At 36.2% G+C, this 16,124-nt stretch overlaps 1 protein-coding gene across 1 annotated transcript in view; it reads left to right on the top strand.

The window, feature by feature from the left end:
• Positions 1–16,124, top strand: part of Sdccag8 (SHH signaling and ciliogenesis regulator SDCCAG8) — a 241,548-nt gene that overhangs the window by 166,764 nt on the left and 58,660 nt on the right. The window contains 1 exon segment of the mRNA XM_047521464.1: positions 1,154–1,285. Coding sequence (XP_047377420.1) covers positions 1,154–1,285 — 132 coding nt within the window.

The following is a 16,124-nucleotide window of genomic DNA, read 5'->3' on the forward strand; positions in this document are numbered from 1 at the left end:
AGAGATAAATACCAGAAAAAAACAGTTTTTAAAAGATTAACAGTATTCATCACTGCTTAGCTTGATTGGGAGGTTTCAGGGCAGAAGACTACTGTTTCTCATTTAGAACTTGTATTAATCATGGTTCTTCAGAAACAGAACCCACAAGATATCTACTGATCTTCCAATCAATAGATCAATCTTAATCTAGGTCAGTCTAAGATTAGAAAAAAAGAAAGAAAGAAAAAACAGAAAGATTGATTTAAGGAACTTTTACTGCAACAGTGGAGGCTAGGTAAGATTGCAATTTTCAGGGTAGGCAGGCAGGCTGGACGGCCCAGGAAGAGATGTGGTTCAGGTCTAGAGGCCATCTGCTGGCCAAATTCCCTCTTGCTCATGGAAGGTCACTCTTTAGAGGAGTCCTTTCCACATTATGAAGAATAATCTGCTTTATTCAAAATCCACTGATTTAAATGTTAATCTTATCCTCAAAATACCTTCACAGAATATCCAGAATAATGTTTGGCCATATATCTGGGTACTATGGCACAGCCTAGTACATACATAAAATGAACCATTACAGAACTAGTTGATTTTTAACCACATACCATTAAATTGACTGTGTTAACTATAAGAAACTTTTATAGAAATGAGGTATGGGATTATTTCTGGAAGAGCTTGGTGGCTGGCCTATAGAAAGCACTCAATAAATATTTGTTCAATGAAGTCTAGTATTTTTTCAAAAAGTATTTTTAATTGTAGATGGATACAATGCCTTTATTTTATTTTTATGTGGTGCTGAGGATCAAACCCAGTGCTCACAGGTGCTAGGCAAGCACTCTACCACTAAGCTACAACCCCAGCCCTGAATTCTAGTCTTTTTATAAAGAGAGTTGATTATCATCACTTTTCCCTTGTTCCTTAGAGAAGCTATTTTATTGGAGTAAGTTGTATTATCTCTGTAGAGACTTGAGTCTGTACATCTAGTATCCCTCTACTAACATTTTGAAATTTCTGAAATATTTATTTTGCATCAAATAATTTTAATTACATTGTTACATTTAAGTATGAATTTTAAGATATTAAGGTTATACAATAAAAATATGCCTTAGTAATAAACTTTAACCTTTAAATAATAATAACATCTATTATTTCTGTGTTTTCACCTCTTTAGATCTGAAATAGCTCAACTCAGTCAAGAAAAGAGGTATACATACGTCAAACTAGAAAAGTTACAGAGAAGAAATAATGAATTGGAGGAACAGTGTGTCCAGCATGGGATAGTACATGAGACAATGAAGCAGAGGTAATAAAAGTTTAATAATAACTAATGTGCTATATTTTGAATGTGTTTGATTCACAACAGAGGGGACTTTTGGAATATGGCTCAAAATCTAATACTTCTGTGTATTTATGCTCCCTTAATATAAGTTCCTCTTATAGAGAAGAGGAAACAGTTCCTTATTATTCTCTAAATACATAGAATTAGATTTAATATAGAATAGTGGAGAAAAACCATCTACCTTGAAGGTCTAAGTTGGTAATATTGTAATTTAGAGAAAATTCAAAACTTTTCTTTTAAAAAGTAAGTTTTATTTGCTTTAAGACAAAGCATTTAGTAGCCCTAAAGACATTAAATATTTTATCAGAGGTTGTGTTGATAGTACTAGAATCAGGATTTGACTCTAAACCCTTTGATGCTTTTTTTTTTTCACCCCTATATTGGTGCTAATAATGCTCACTTTGATAAAAAGTTCAGGTAAAGTACCTTACTCATAATAGCCACAAGTAAATGTCATCAGCAATTGTTTTCTTTTTCTGGGTGAAAAAAAAAAAAAAAAAAAAAAAAACCCCAGCTCAGAGCAATTAATGGATTTACTCAAAGTCACAGGAGGAATAAGTGATAGACCTCAAACTTGAATCTTGATCTTTTGACTCCAAATTTCTTTTTTTGTGTGTGTGTGTGTGCAGTATTGAAGTTTTGTTTGTTTCCTTTTGTTTTTGGTAGCAAACACAGATCCTTATTATTTTTTTATGATGCCATTTCTAATTTCTGTGTGATACTTGAATTCTCAAGAATAAAATTCTGAGTATTCCATAGCCAACAATGAGTTGGTTTCTGCAGATTTGGGCTTTTATACAACAATCAAATAATAACAAATAGCCTTCCAGTAGAGATCATTTTCTAAGTTTCTAGTTCCCCATCCCTACCCCATCCCCCAGCCACCCCATGCCTTTTCAAAAATAGTTGATGTAATTGAGAGAAAATTAAAATGTTCATAAACTCCTCTTATTTTTTAATTTAAAGTAAACATAGCATGTAGGGGTAGAATAATTTTGTAACTTTAATTGTTATTGAATAAATGAAAAGCAGTCAGAAAATAGTACTGCTTTCAGTCACTAAAATATTAAAGTACAAGTATATCTGCAAATAATCATTCATTCTTTTACTTGTTAAAATAATCACTGAAGCCTAGCCCCTGTTCTAGGCCAGGAGTCAGCAAACTTCCTGTAAAGGTAGAGAGAGTAAATATTTTAGACTTTGTAGGTCACTTGAGGTTTCTGTAATAATAGTGTTCTTTGTTTTGTTTTTTAGGAGCCTTTAAAAGGTAAAGACTATTCTTAGCTAGAGGGCCAACAGAACAAGCCAGACAATGGACCTGTGGGCCTTAGTTTTGCTCCTGTACGAGGCAACTAAGGCATTTTTCTAGTATTTCTTTTTAAAATTGGTATCTTGCTTTAGAGTTCTCAAAATGTACTAATGTATACTATCTTACGTACCTTGAGGCAAACCTGGAAAGGAGCTGTTTTTATCATCTCAATTTCCAGATGGAGAACTAATGTTCAGAAAGATAAATTTGCAAGTAAAGGTCAGAGAGCAAATTAATGACTCATTCCTTCAACAAATATTTATTGATTGCTATGTATCATGTTCTCTATCATGTGCCTGTACTGAAATAGCAAAGTAGATATGAATCCTATTCTGGTGGAGCTTACATCTTTACAGGGAAGGTGAATATTGACAGAAGAATTTTATGAATATCTAATTAATTATAACAATGATCAGTTTCATAACAGAGCAATATGCTATGTGGTACAAGAATATTTAATAAGGGGCCTTTTCCTGATTAGGCAAATTTTCAGTGAGAAAATAACACTTCCATATATAAAGGATGGGGTAGGGAGTATTAGTCTTCTAAAGAGGAATTGACAAACTTTGCCCCAGCCCATAGCCCATTTTTATGGCTCAGGAACATATGGCTCAGGGTTAAAGTAGTTCAGTCAGTGAGTCTTCTTGGCCCACAAAACCTAATATATTTAGTTATCTGGTCCTCTCCTAAGAGAACTTGCCAATTAAAGACAACTATAAAACTGAAGATTCTGAAGATTCTGACATAGGAAAACATGGTACTTTTGAGAAAGAATTTTGAGTATATTATAAAGAAGCATGGAAAGGGTAACATGTCATGAGGTTGGATAGGTTGGCTTTGAGTTTTTGTTGTAGACCTTTTATTTTATCCTATTACTAATAGGAAGAAATTTAAAAAAAAAAATTTTTTTTTTTAAATAGAGGGGAATGATGTAATCAGATAATAGCCCAGAGCAGATAATGGATTAGAGTAGAACCATAGTATTTATCCAAAAGCAATTAGGGAGTTATTGGAGTTGTCAAGTGATGATGGTGGTGGTGGTGGCTTGGACTTGATAATAATGGGGATAAAGAGAAGCAAATAGATTGGGTAATTACATAGGAGATAGAATCCACAGGACTTAATTGATTGGCTCTTGGTTTTAGATAGAGAAGGGGAGCATGTCAAGAACCCATGTTTCTGGCATGAGCCGGGGGGGGGGGGGTCTAGTGATGTTACTGAGAACTAGAGAACACTTCAAAGAAGTATGTTTTTGGCTGAGATTGCCTAGGTTTGGAATGAGACCAAGCGTTAAATTTTCACTATGTTGAATTTAATGTTCGAATACATTGTTCAAATAGGTATGTTGAATAAGCAGGTGAACATAAGGGGAAAACTAAGGATATAGGCCTGGGCTGGAGATAGAAATCTCCTTTAATCTCTGAAGGATATTTCAAACTTTGGTAATAAATAAGGTCACCAGAAAGAAACATAATAGGAAGAAAGAAGAATTTACCGATCCTAAGAAATACCAACACTTTTAAAGGTAAAGGTAAACATTAGCAGAAGATTGAGACAAAGCAACCTGAAAAATAATTAAAAACTAAAAGAACCTGTTATTACACATATGAAAGTATGGAAATGCCTAAGGGAAGAGGAAGTGATCAACCAGATGCTGCTCAGTAAGATTAAATAAGACTGAAAAATATCTATTGGCTTTGGTGACAAGCACATCACTGGTTATGTTAACCAAAGCAGTTTTAGTTAAAGAGTAGGTAGATTAGAAACCAGACTAGAATGAGTTGAAAAATTAGTTGGAGTTGAAAATCTGAGCGTGAGTTGAAAATCTGAAATAGCAAATTTAAGCCACTTTTTCATGAGGTTTAGCTGCAAAGGAAGACAGAAAGCAAGAGAAAAAAGAGGGACCAACTATTAGTGGGGGATATTTTGGAAGGGTCATTTTAAAACGGAATTTTTTTGGTTTTAAGTTGGAGTAAATGTAAATGCATTAATGTCTGATTGTAAAGATCACTAAAGTTGTAAAAATCAAGAAGATTTAATTTTCCAGCAGGTGATAAGGAACCTCTTGTGTCCAAATAGACAGTCTAGGGAACTCATGATAAAGATGACTTACCCTCCCATTTCTGTTTTAAAATAATTATTGATTCACATATTTCTCCCTGGAAAATAGAACCCAATGAGAGCCCCTCAGTCTATTAGTAAACAAGGCCCCACGTCAGTGCACTCCATTGAACACTAGTGTTGTCTCATCTGCTCTGTACTGTGTCACCAACACCCAGCAATTCTGTGTTCTGTCAGTTATATGTTCTACATAGTTTTTTTCCTTTCACGTAGTAATGCATTCTTTAAATGATATATATATAAACCATTGTCTAAAGACTTAAAGCTTCTGATTGATATGTAGCAAACTAGTAATGAATTTAAATTTGAAAATTCTCCTGTAAACTAGCCTCAGAATACTCTTTACCAAATCTACACATTCTATTTTTCTAATGGATTTTTTATTCTTTTTTAAAAATATATTTTTTAGCTGTCAATGAACCTTATATTTATTTATATGTGGTGCTGAGAATCGAAACCAGTGACTCACACATGCTAGGCATGCGCTCTACCACTGAACTACAACCTCAGCCCTAATAATTTATTCTTCAAAAGCCAGTATTAAATACAAAATACATATTCACTTTTTATAATTTGACATTTTAATTTTGAGATTAGGACTTCACTTAGTTTCAAAAGAAATACTTGAAAATAGAAGCCTGAAAATTTAGAAAAAATATATATTTTTTTTGTTTTAAATGGACAGTATGCCTTGATTTTATTTGCTTATTTTTGTATGCGGTGCTGAGGATCAAACCCAGTGCCTGACACATGGTAAGCACTTGTTCTGCCACTGAGCCCCAGCCCCAGCCCAAAGCTTGAACTTTTCTTTAAATTTTTATTTGTATGTATTCTAATTAGTTATACATTAAAGTAGAATGAATTTCAATTCATTGTACATGAATGGAGCACAAATATTCATTTCTCTGGTTGTACATGTAGAGTCCATATCATTCACATGATCATACAAGTACCTCGGTTATTGATGTCAATCTCATTTCATCATATTTCCCACTCCTCTGCCCACTTCTCTCCTCTCACTCCCCTCTGCCCAATCTAAAGTTCATCTACCCGCCCCCTACCATCCCTTCCTGAAAACAGAGATGGGTTGGGACAACAAGCATTGAGCAGGGATTAATCTTGGAATGGGGGAGGGACATCTCATACTGCAGCAGGCAAAAAAGAGAATGAGTTCATAAATGCACACATCTGGGGCTATGGTGCTTATAATGTGAGCGGAAACCAAAGGTAGCTTATTCTGTGTTTAGCAGGCATCTGTTTGGTGCCTGCTTGGCCAGGGGATTCAAAGATGAAAAGATTCTACTCTGCCTCACTACCATGGTTACAGATAGCCTCTCTATCTGGCTTGGTGTGTTAACTTTCTGTCACTATAACAAATACCTCTGTTAATTGGCTCACATAGAGAAAGGGTTTATTTGCGCTCCTAGTTTTAAGAGGTTTCAGTCCATGATAGATTGACCCTATTGCTTTGGGCCTGTTGTGACTCATCAAAGGAGAGAATGCATGACAGAGCAAAACTGTTCATCTTATGACTGGAAAATGAAGAAAGAGAGGGGAAGAGAAAGAGACTTGGGGACCTAATTTCCCCTTCATAGATACATCCCAGTGACCTGACAACCTCTTACCAGGTCCCACCTTTTAAAGTTCCACCACCCCCCAAGCTGATGGACCAAGCTGAGGACCAAGCCTTTAACACATGTACCTCTGGGGAGACACTTAGCCAAACCATAGCAGATGGTCAAGGAATTGTAAGTTGGTAATGCAGAGTAGCTGTGACAGTACCTGCTGTCTTCTGGGAAGTCACTCTGGGCTGTTCCCATGCCTCCAGAAACCCCAGAGGCAAGGAGAAAGAATGTCCTTAGGGAACACCCTCCCGTAGTAGCTTGGGCAAGAATTGGTTGTCCTGGATTTTTTTTTTTCTCTTCTCTCCAGTTTATATAAACCAAAATTATTGCTTATTCTAGATTTGGATATAAGGTTTCAAAACTTGCCCCATCCTTGGGGAATTTTATTGAGTTGGACATTTCTCATTTAGAAGAGTCATCAAAGCTTCCTGGGTAGTGACAACCCGATGACATACCTAAAATTACAGGTCTTGTCATCAATTCTTATGGACAGTTTAAAAGCCTATTAATTGATTATTAAGTAATGAAATTTAGTTTTTATGAATCAAAACAACTTACTGAGAATGCTAATATATTATTCTGCTGACTGCCTCCTTTCCTTGTAAAGCTCCTGGGATATAGCACAAGCTCTGATAGTTTGACTTCCAGTAATCTGAGGAAAAGGGCATTTACTTATTACTATGTTATCACTGTTGTACTGAGGTCAAATTTTGATTTTCAAATGGTACTATTCTTGCTTTTAATTATAAATTGTTGATTTAGCTTCAACATAATAATTTAGTGTGGGGCTGTTTTGTTAACCCCCTCCAGTGCAGTGCTCCATACTTGCATCAGCATTGTAATGCTTTCCCACAAACTTCAAGTACTCTATGAATTGTAATTCAGAAGTAAATTTTCTGTATCTTTTTTGCTAAAGCAGATGACTGTATAATCCTCACCTCCTATCTCCCACATCATCACCGATTTTCTGTAGAAAGGGACTCCTTTGGTCCTCCTTTGTTGCTGTTTGCAAATCTGTGTGTTTTGTTTTTGTTGTTTAATAAATGACATACTATTCAAAGTAAATTAACAAAATTCCTGGATAATTTTAGATTTATGTGCCATTATTTATAATATAAAATTGTTATTTTTTTATTAACAAAATGGTAATGATTCATATATAGCTAGAAAAGGAGCTTCTTACAATTTGTTTATTTTGAAAATATTATTTGTTATCAGTGGAGTTTGTTTCACTGACCTTGGAAATGTGTGGATTAGGTAGGCTGCATCACCTATAGGGTCTAACAATAGGTGAATATTATGCAGAGGAAAGGAGGAAGCTATTAAAACCAGCAACAGCTTAGCAAACTTTCACCTGTTCACCCAAAGTATACCAATATTATAAACTAGTTGGGGTTAACAAGTATTCCCTTTAAAGTTCATTGTTCTATACATTACTGATAAATCCCCAAGAGGACTTGAAGCCACATTTTATTTTATTGGGAAACCTGAAGTCAGATTGCTGCCCTCCAAATAACGCAGAAGGTTTCCACCCTTTGGGAGTTAGAATTTTGATCTGGAAGTAGATAGTGAGTTCTTTAAAACAGCCTATGCAGTTACCATAGATAGAACAAGGCAGATGCTGTAATAACTGATCACCTGAGAAAATATTAAATGGAAAAGTGACCCAATAAAAGAAACTTAGGAAAATGTCAAAAACTTATTTATGTAATTTATGCTTTTGCCCACGATATACCAATACTCAGGAAAAAGAAAAAGACTGCCTTTCACTTTAATCAAATATTTCTCGAGCACTTATTTGTGTTATTCAGCTCTCTGCCTCTATAATGAAATACCTGAAATAATTAACTTATAAAGAGAAAAAGTTCATTTTGGCTCACATTTTTGGAGGTTCCAGTCCATAATTAATTGGACCCATTGCTCTGGGTCCCTGGCAAGGCAGCAATTATGAGAGAAGCACGTGGTGGAACAGAACCACTTTGTGCATGGCCAGGAAGCAAAAGAGAAGAGTGTCCCAGGATTCCATAGTTCCCTTCACAGGTACCCCCAATAACCTCCCAATAGGCTGTACCTCCTAAAGGTTCCATCATCTTCCAATAGTGCCACCCTGGGGTCCAAGCCTTCAACACATGGGCCTTCGGGTTCCTTCAAGATCCAATCTGAAAGCACCCAGAAAACCACTCCAGATGCAGGAACTCGCACAAGAGATTTTATTAAGCAGACGAACAGAATGTCTGCCCTTAAGGGTGAGAGAGAAAGAGAAAGAGAGAGAAGAGAGGAGTGGGGAGAGAGGGGGCAGAAGAGGGAAAGAGAGGGGGCATGGAGAGAGCAAATGGCAGAGGAACTCTTAAGTAGTGGAAGTTTGAGGGCTAATCGGATCAATGACTGATGAAGAAGTTAACAATCTAGATTGTAAAATGGTGTGTGGGGGGTGCCTAATCAGGGAGAAATGACTGCAGCCTTGTTCCCTTCACAAACTATGGCATTATTATATGCCACTTGATGTGCCTGTGATACATCCAAGATCAAGCAAAAATCCCTCCCCTCACATTCTTCAAGCTACCTTCAGGTTTGAGTCCTTTGCTTTTTTTTTTTTTTTTTTTCTTTTTTTGGTACCAGGGATTGAACTCAGGGACACTCATCCACTGAGTCACATTCCTAACCCTTTTTGTATTTTATTTAGAGACAAGGTCTCACTGAGTTGCTTAGTGCCTCACTGTTGCATGTTCATAACCAACAAGTGGTTATGCAAACCTCCTGCCTCAACCTCTGGAAGAGTCCTCTGCTTTTAAGACCTAAAATACAAAATAGAGTATGCATCATGGTTAAGAGCATGCACCCTAGAACCGGAGTCTGTGGGTTTTCCTCTGTTTACTACTTTCTAGCCATCTGATCATGAGCAGATTTCTTCATCTTAAACTTCATTTCCTCACTTTTTTTTTCTGTGAAATGCTACCTTGTAAGGTTGTGAAAATTGCCTAAAATAACCCATAAAAGTCTTTAACACTGTTATTGGCACAGAGTTAGTGCTCACCCAGTGTTTTATGTGATTCATTCAGTATCCTTCATTCAATAGTTATCAGGCCCTTAATACACGCTGGGCTCTGTTCTCCATTCTAGGGATGTGGTAGGCTTTGGAGGCTTGCATTCTAGAAAGTTGTTTATTTACATTATGGGTTAAATTGGCTCTCGTGAATTTGTGAACCAAAATACCATGTTTACATAATGTTATTTCTAAGGGAAAATGCCTTCTGAATTTTTAACAGCTGATTTATGGAACAACATTTTGGACCATAACTTGGGATATGCCTGTGATGTTCTTAGTGAGATTGTGTGTATGCGTCTATGTGTATTCTGTTTGTATTCTGTGTTCAGTTCTCTGTATAAGCCCCAAATAAAATTTCAAGGGGATGATATACCTAGTTGTTTTTTTTTAATCATATTTTTAGCGTAGTTGGGAATTAAGAGCATTTTTTAAAGACCTTTATTTTTTTTAGAGCAGTTTTGTGTTCACAGCAAAATTGTTGGAAAGGTACAAAGGTTTCCCATATCCCTCCAGTCCTCACACATGCATAACCTTTCCCATGGTCCGTGTTCCCCAATTATACAACTACTGCAATTGGCAAAACTACATGGCACAATATAATCACCCCAAGTCCATGATTTACTTTAGGTTTCACCCTTGGTTTTTTGTTTTGTTTTGTTTTGTTTTGTTTTTTGGTTTTTTTTTTTTGTTTTTTATTCTCTGGGTTTAGACAAATGTAGAATGACATAATCTACCATTGTAGTATCATCCAAAATATTTTCACTGTTCTGTAAATTCTCTGTGCACAGCCTTTTCATCCCCTGTCAAACACTGATCTTTCTACTGCCTCCATAGTTTTGCCTTTTAAAGAATGTCATATGGTTGGAATCATATAGTCTTATAGCCTTTTTAGATTGGTTACTTTCTCTTAGTAATATGCATTTCAGTGTCCTTTTCATGACTTGATACCATGTTTCTTTTCAGCACTGAATAAAATTTCATTGTTTGGATATACTACTGCTTATTTAGAGATTTACCTATTTAAGGACATCTTAATTGCTTCCAAGTTTTAGTAATTATGAATAAAATTGCTATAAATCTCCATGTGTAAGTTTTGATCTGGATATACATTTTTAATTCCTTCACGTAAATACCAGAGTATGATTGCTAAATTGTATAATAAGAAAATGTTTTTTGTTACACATCACTAAACCGACTTCCGATGTGATTGTACCTTTTTTCATTCCCACTAACAATGAATGAGAATTTCGATGCTCCACGTCAGCATTTGATGTCGTCATTATTGTGGATTTTAACTGTTACAATAGGTATGTACTGGTATTTTATTGTTGTTTTAATTTGCATTTCCCGATGGCATATGATATGGAATATATTTTCATGTGATTTTTTTGCCATCTGTGTATGTTCTGAGTTGTCTTTTAAGGTTTTTGACCATTTTAAAATGAAATTGTTTTCTTACTGTTGACTTTTAAGAGTTCTTGGGTAGTTTAGATAACAGTCCTTTAATTAGATGTGTCCTGAGACTAAATGTATAGATCAGTAGACGAGCATGAGGCCCTGAGTCCAATCCCTACCACTATCACCCACAAAAACCTATAAATATTTGCAAATATTTCTTCCCAGTTTTCTCATTGTCTTGACAGTGTCTTTTGCAGTACAGAAATTTTTAATTTTAATGAAATCCAGCTCAACAATTGTTTCTATCATGGACCATCATCCTTTGGTGTTATAGGGTGTCATAGTTACAATATCATTGCCTTACCCAGGGTCATGTAGGTTTTCTCAAATGTTGTGCTTAGGAGTTCTACAGCTTTATGTTTTACATTTGAGTCTATGATCCATTTTCAGTTAATATGAGGGGTGTGAAGTCTGTATCTAGATTCACATTAGTTATCTTTTTGACATGTGGATGGTCAGTTGTTCTAGCAATATTTGTTCAAGACTTTCCTTGGTCCATTTACCTTATCTGTTTGATAAATCAGTTCACTATCTTTATCTGGAAGGAGCATTCTTCTGACATCCTCAATTATAACTTCATTTATTAGATTATTTTCTTTCAAAACAGGGGAAAAAGAAAAAAAGACTAACAGTTTAACTTCCATTCTTGAAAGGGAAAGTATAATAACACTTAAAATGAAAAAAAAAAAAAACTGTGAGAACACATAATACTAAAAAATTATTAATGCCTGGTTGGAGGCAAAAATGCAGACAAACCATCTATAATCAACCAATTTAAAAAATTGTGTGATATCTGTGATTTTTGCTTTTTAAAAAATTATCTGGATAATAAACAATGTTCAATTAATAATAACTGTTAAACACATGTTAGAATTGTATAAAGAATCACAAGAGGCTATGAGCATTAAATACCTATCTGTAGACAGACCATTTAGTTGAAAGTCAAACTTCTCCCATATAGCCAATATACACCTCTTCCAGTCAGTTAACCCTTTAAGGCAGCATTTATCTCTTTATTTTATCTTTTAGGTAGATTGAGAACTTCTGATTAGAATTTTTATTGTCTCCACCCTTAATATTTAAATTTGAGTGGGGTGCAGTAGCACAGTCCTGTAATCCTGGTAACTGGGGAGTCTGAGGCAGGAGGACGGGAAATTTGAGGTCAGCCTGGGCAATTTAGCCTGTCTCAAAATTAAAAAGATAAATAAAAAGAGTTGGAGAATTTAGCTTAGAGATAGTGCTCTCAGTATAAAAATTTAAAAAAAGAAAAGATTTAAAATTTAAGTTAGCACTTTTCAATATAAATAGGATTTGTTTTTAATTTCTCTAGTCATGTTTATTGCTTTGCCTTAAACCCTTTATAATTTTAAAAATTAAATATTAAATGTCAAAACTTAAAGCTGATGAACTGGTGTATACTCTCTTTTTTGCATCTTCTAGTTTATAAATATGCCCCTATATTTATTAAGCACTGGGCACAAAAGCAAAAGTACACGGTATCTACTGTTTAGAAGCTTCCAATCGAGTGGGGAGGCACAGACAAATCATGAGGGTACAATATGCTGTTGTTATCATCAGGGTGTCCAGTGTAGGTCCAGGTCATTGGTGTCTTGAACAAAGAAGTGAGCAAGACACACACAAGTAACAGGCGAAGTACAGATTTATTAAACGTGAAGGAGGAAGTAGCACTCTGTAAAGTAGAGTGGCCCTGTGAGAGAGGTAGGCTCAAGGTCCCACTGTCCGGAAATTTAGTGTTTTACATGCTGAGCTGTGAGGCATTCTTTTTCCAACCAGATTAAAGACATTGCCACATTGCTGTCATTGGTTACCTTATGATACTGGATTAGAATGTTGTCCAATTTCCCCCATTGATTATTTAGAAAAACCTAATTAGTATACTGCCCTATTTACCCACCTTTGTCATTTTTAAAATACTGAACCTTTGCCATTTTGGTGTCCCTGAACTCCTACCTAACACTATGATAACAGTAAAACCAGAGTACTCTGGGGGCATAGACTGGCAATTAGCCCAGGTTTAGAGGAAAAGGATACAGTTCATTAGAGAAAGGACACCTAACCTTATCCTAAAAAGAAGTTAAAGTACTCTTTTTTTGGTACCGGGGATTGAACCCAAGGGCACTTCACCACTGAGCCACACCCTGAGCCCTTTTTTTTTTTTTTAAAGTTTATTTTTATTGTAAACAAATGGGATACATGTTGTTTCTCTGTTTGTACATGGAGTAAAGGCATACCATTTGTGTAATCATACATTTACATAGTGTAATGTTGTTTGATTCATTCTGTTATGTTTTCCCTTCCCCCCACCCCCCTACCCCTCTTTTCCCTCTATACAGTCCCTCCTTCCTCTATTCTTGTCCCCCCTCCATTATGTGTCATCATCCGCTTATCAGCAAAATCATTCTTCCTTTGGCTTTTTGAGATTGGCTTATCTCACTTAGCATGGTATTCTCCAATTTCATCCATTTGCCTGCAAATGCCATAATTTTATTATTCTTTATGGCTGAGTAATATTCCGTTGTATAAATATACCACAGTTTCTTTATCCATTCATCAATTGAAGGGCATCTAGGTTGGTTCCACAATCTGGCTATTGTAAATTGAGCAGCTGTGAACATTGATGTGGCTGCATCTTTGTAGTATGCTGATTTTAAGTCCTTTGGGTATAGGCCGAGGAGTGGGATAGCTGTGTCAAACAGTGGTTCCATTCCAAGCTTTCTGAGGAATCTCCACACTGCTTTCCAGATTGGCTGCACTAATTTGCAACCCCACTAGCAATGTATGAGTGTACCTTTTTCCCCACATCCTCGCCAACACCTATTGTTGCTTGTATTCTTGATGATCACCATTCTAATTGGGATGAGGTGGAATCTTAGGGTAGTTTGGATTTGCATTTCTCTTATTACTAGAGAAGTTGAACATTTTTCATATGTCTGTTGATTGCTTGTAGATCTTCTTCTGTGAAGTGTCTGTTCATTTCCTTAGCCCATTTGTTGATTGGATTATTTGTATTCTTGGTGTAGAGTTTTTCACATTCTTTATAGATTCTGGAGATTAGTGGTCTATCTGAAGTATGAGTGGAAAAGATTTTCTCCCACTCTTTAGGCTCTCTCTTCACATTGCTGATAGTTTCCTTTGCTGAGAGAAAGCTTTTTAGTTTGAATCTATCCAAGTTGTTGTTTCTTGCTTTTATTTCTTGTGCTATGGGAGTCCTGTTAAGGAAGTCTGATCCTGGACCGACAAATGTTGAAGATTTGGACCTACTTTTTCTTCTATAAGATGAGGGGTCTCTGTCTGATTCTGAGGGCCTTTGAGTTGAGTTTCGTGCAGGGTGAGAGATAGGGGGTTAGTTTCATTCTGCTGCATATGGATTTCCAGTTTTCCCAGCACCATTTGTTGAAGAGACTATCTTTTCTCCATTGCATATTTTTGGCCCCTTTGTCTAGTATGAGAAAATTGTATTTATTTGGGTTTGTGTCCTTGTCCTCTATTCTGTACCATTGATCTACCTGTCTATTTTGGTGCCAATACCATGCCATTTTTGTTACTATTGTTTTGTAGTATAGTTGAAGATCTGGTATTGTGATACCCCCTGCTTCACTCTTCCTGCGAAGGATTGCTTTAGCTATTCTGGGTTTCTTATTCTTCCAGATGAATTTCATAATTGCTTGCTCTATTTTCTGTAAGGTACATCATTGGGATTTTAATTAGAATTGCATTGAATCTGTATAGCACTTTTGGTAGTATGGCCATTTTGACAATATTAATTCTGCCTATCCAAGAACATGGGAGATCTTTCCATCTTCTAAGGTTTTCTTGAATTTCTTTCTTTAGTGTTCTGTAGTTCTCATTGTAGAGGTCTTTCACCTCTTTTGTTAGATCGATTCCCAAGTATTTTATTTTTTTCAAGGTTATTGTGAATGGGGTAGTTTTCCTAACTTCTCTTTCTGAAGATTCATCACTTATGTATAAAAATGCATTGGATTTATGAGCATTGATCTTATATCCTGCTACTTTACTGAATTCACTTATGAGTTCTAAAATTTTTCTGGTGGAATTTCCCAGTTCCTCTAAATATATAATCATGTCATCAGCAAATAGGGATAGTTTGAGATCTTCTTTTCCTATTCGTATCCCTTTAATTTCCTGAGCCCTTTTTGCTTTTATTTTGATACAGGGTCTCACTAGGTTGCCTACAGCCTGGTTATGACTGACTTCAAACCTGTGATCCTCCAGTGTCAGCCTCCCAAGCCACTGGAATTATAGTCATGCACCACGCACCCGGCTAAAAGTACTCTTAACAGAGAGAAAGGACTCTAAATTTGAAGGGGGTGAAGTAGAGTGTGATTTTTCAAGAACTGACATTGGTCTTAAGCTATAAAGGGAAATTGGCAGTAGATGAAGCAGAGGCAGTAGGCAAGAGCTCCATTCTCTTTCTCTTCTTCTAGGATTTCAGACACACATTGGTTAGGTCCTTTGCTATTGTCCTGCCCCTCTTCTCCTCAGTATATACTGCCCTATGCTCTTCTCCATGCCCACCCAAGTCCCGTTTTTATTTCAGTTTGGATAATTTCTGTTGACCAATCTTCAAATTTAGTGATCCCCCCACCCCGTGCATGCCAGGGCCTATCTGAGTTCATTCTGCAGGTAGACCCATATGAGGAGTTCTTTATTGCTAGTGTTGTGGTTTTTGATTTTTATTTCTAGGATTTTCTCTGGACTCTCACTATGGCTTATGATGGGATAAAGATGGGGATGGTGATGGGAATGGGAGTGGGGTTTTCTGCTGCTTTCTCAGTGTTAGATGCAATGGTTTGCTGGAACTGATTATTAAATTTTTAGAAACATGAAAGCCATTTGACATCACATTGACAGTTTAAAATTAGCCATGGTAGAAGTATTTACATCCCAGACATCAGCAAACACTCTGAATCAGGACTTCTTTTTCCCCAGTGAGCTAGTTTTTAAACATTTACCATCATACCACTGATTGATTTTGCTTTCACCCCACTTTCAATGACTAGGACCAGAGGCAAGAGATTTCCCCCATCCCCCAGAGGAAGATATTATTTTGCTTCTCACCTTTTCCTAGGACTGTTTCCTGCCTCTCCTCTAGAAGTATGAGGCTTTTGGTTTATATATTAGAGTCTAAATGGATAGGATTCTGTGCTTGTGCCCCACCCAGGAGAAGATGACTGCTCTCAAGTCTGTTGCCCTCCCCCCAGT

Source organism: Sciurus carolinensis, chromosome 12 (assembly GCF_902686445.1).
Source record: "Sciurus carolinensis chromosome 12, mSciCar1.2, whole genome shotgun sequence".
NCBI classification, from domain to species: domain Eukaryota; kingdom Metazoa; phylum Chordata; class Mammalia; order Rodentia; family Sciuridae; genus Sciurus; species Sciurus carolinensis.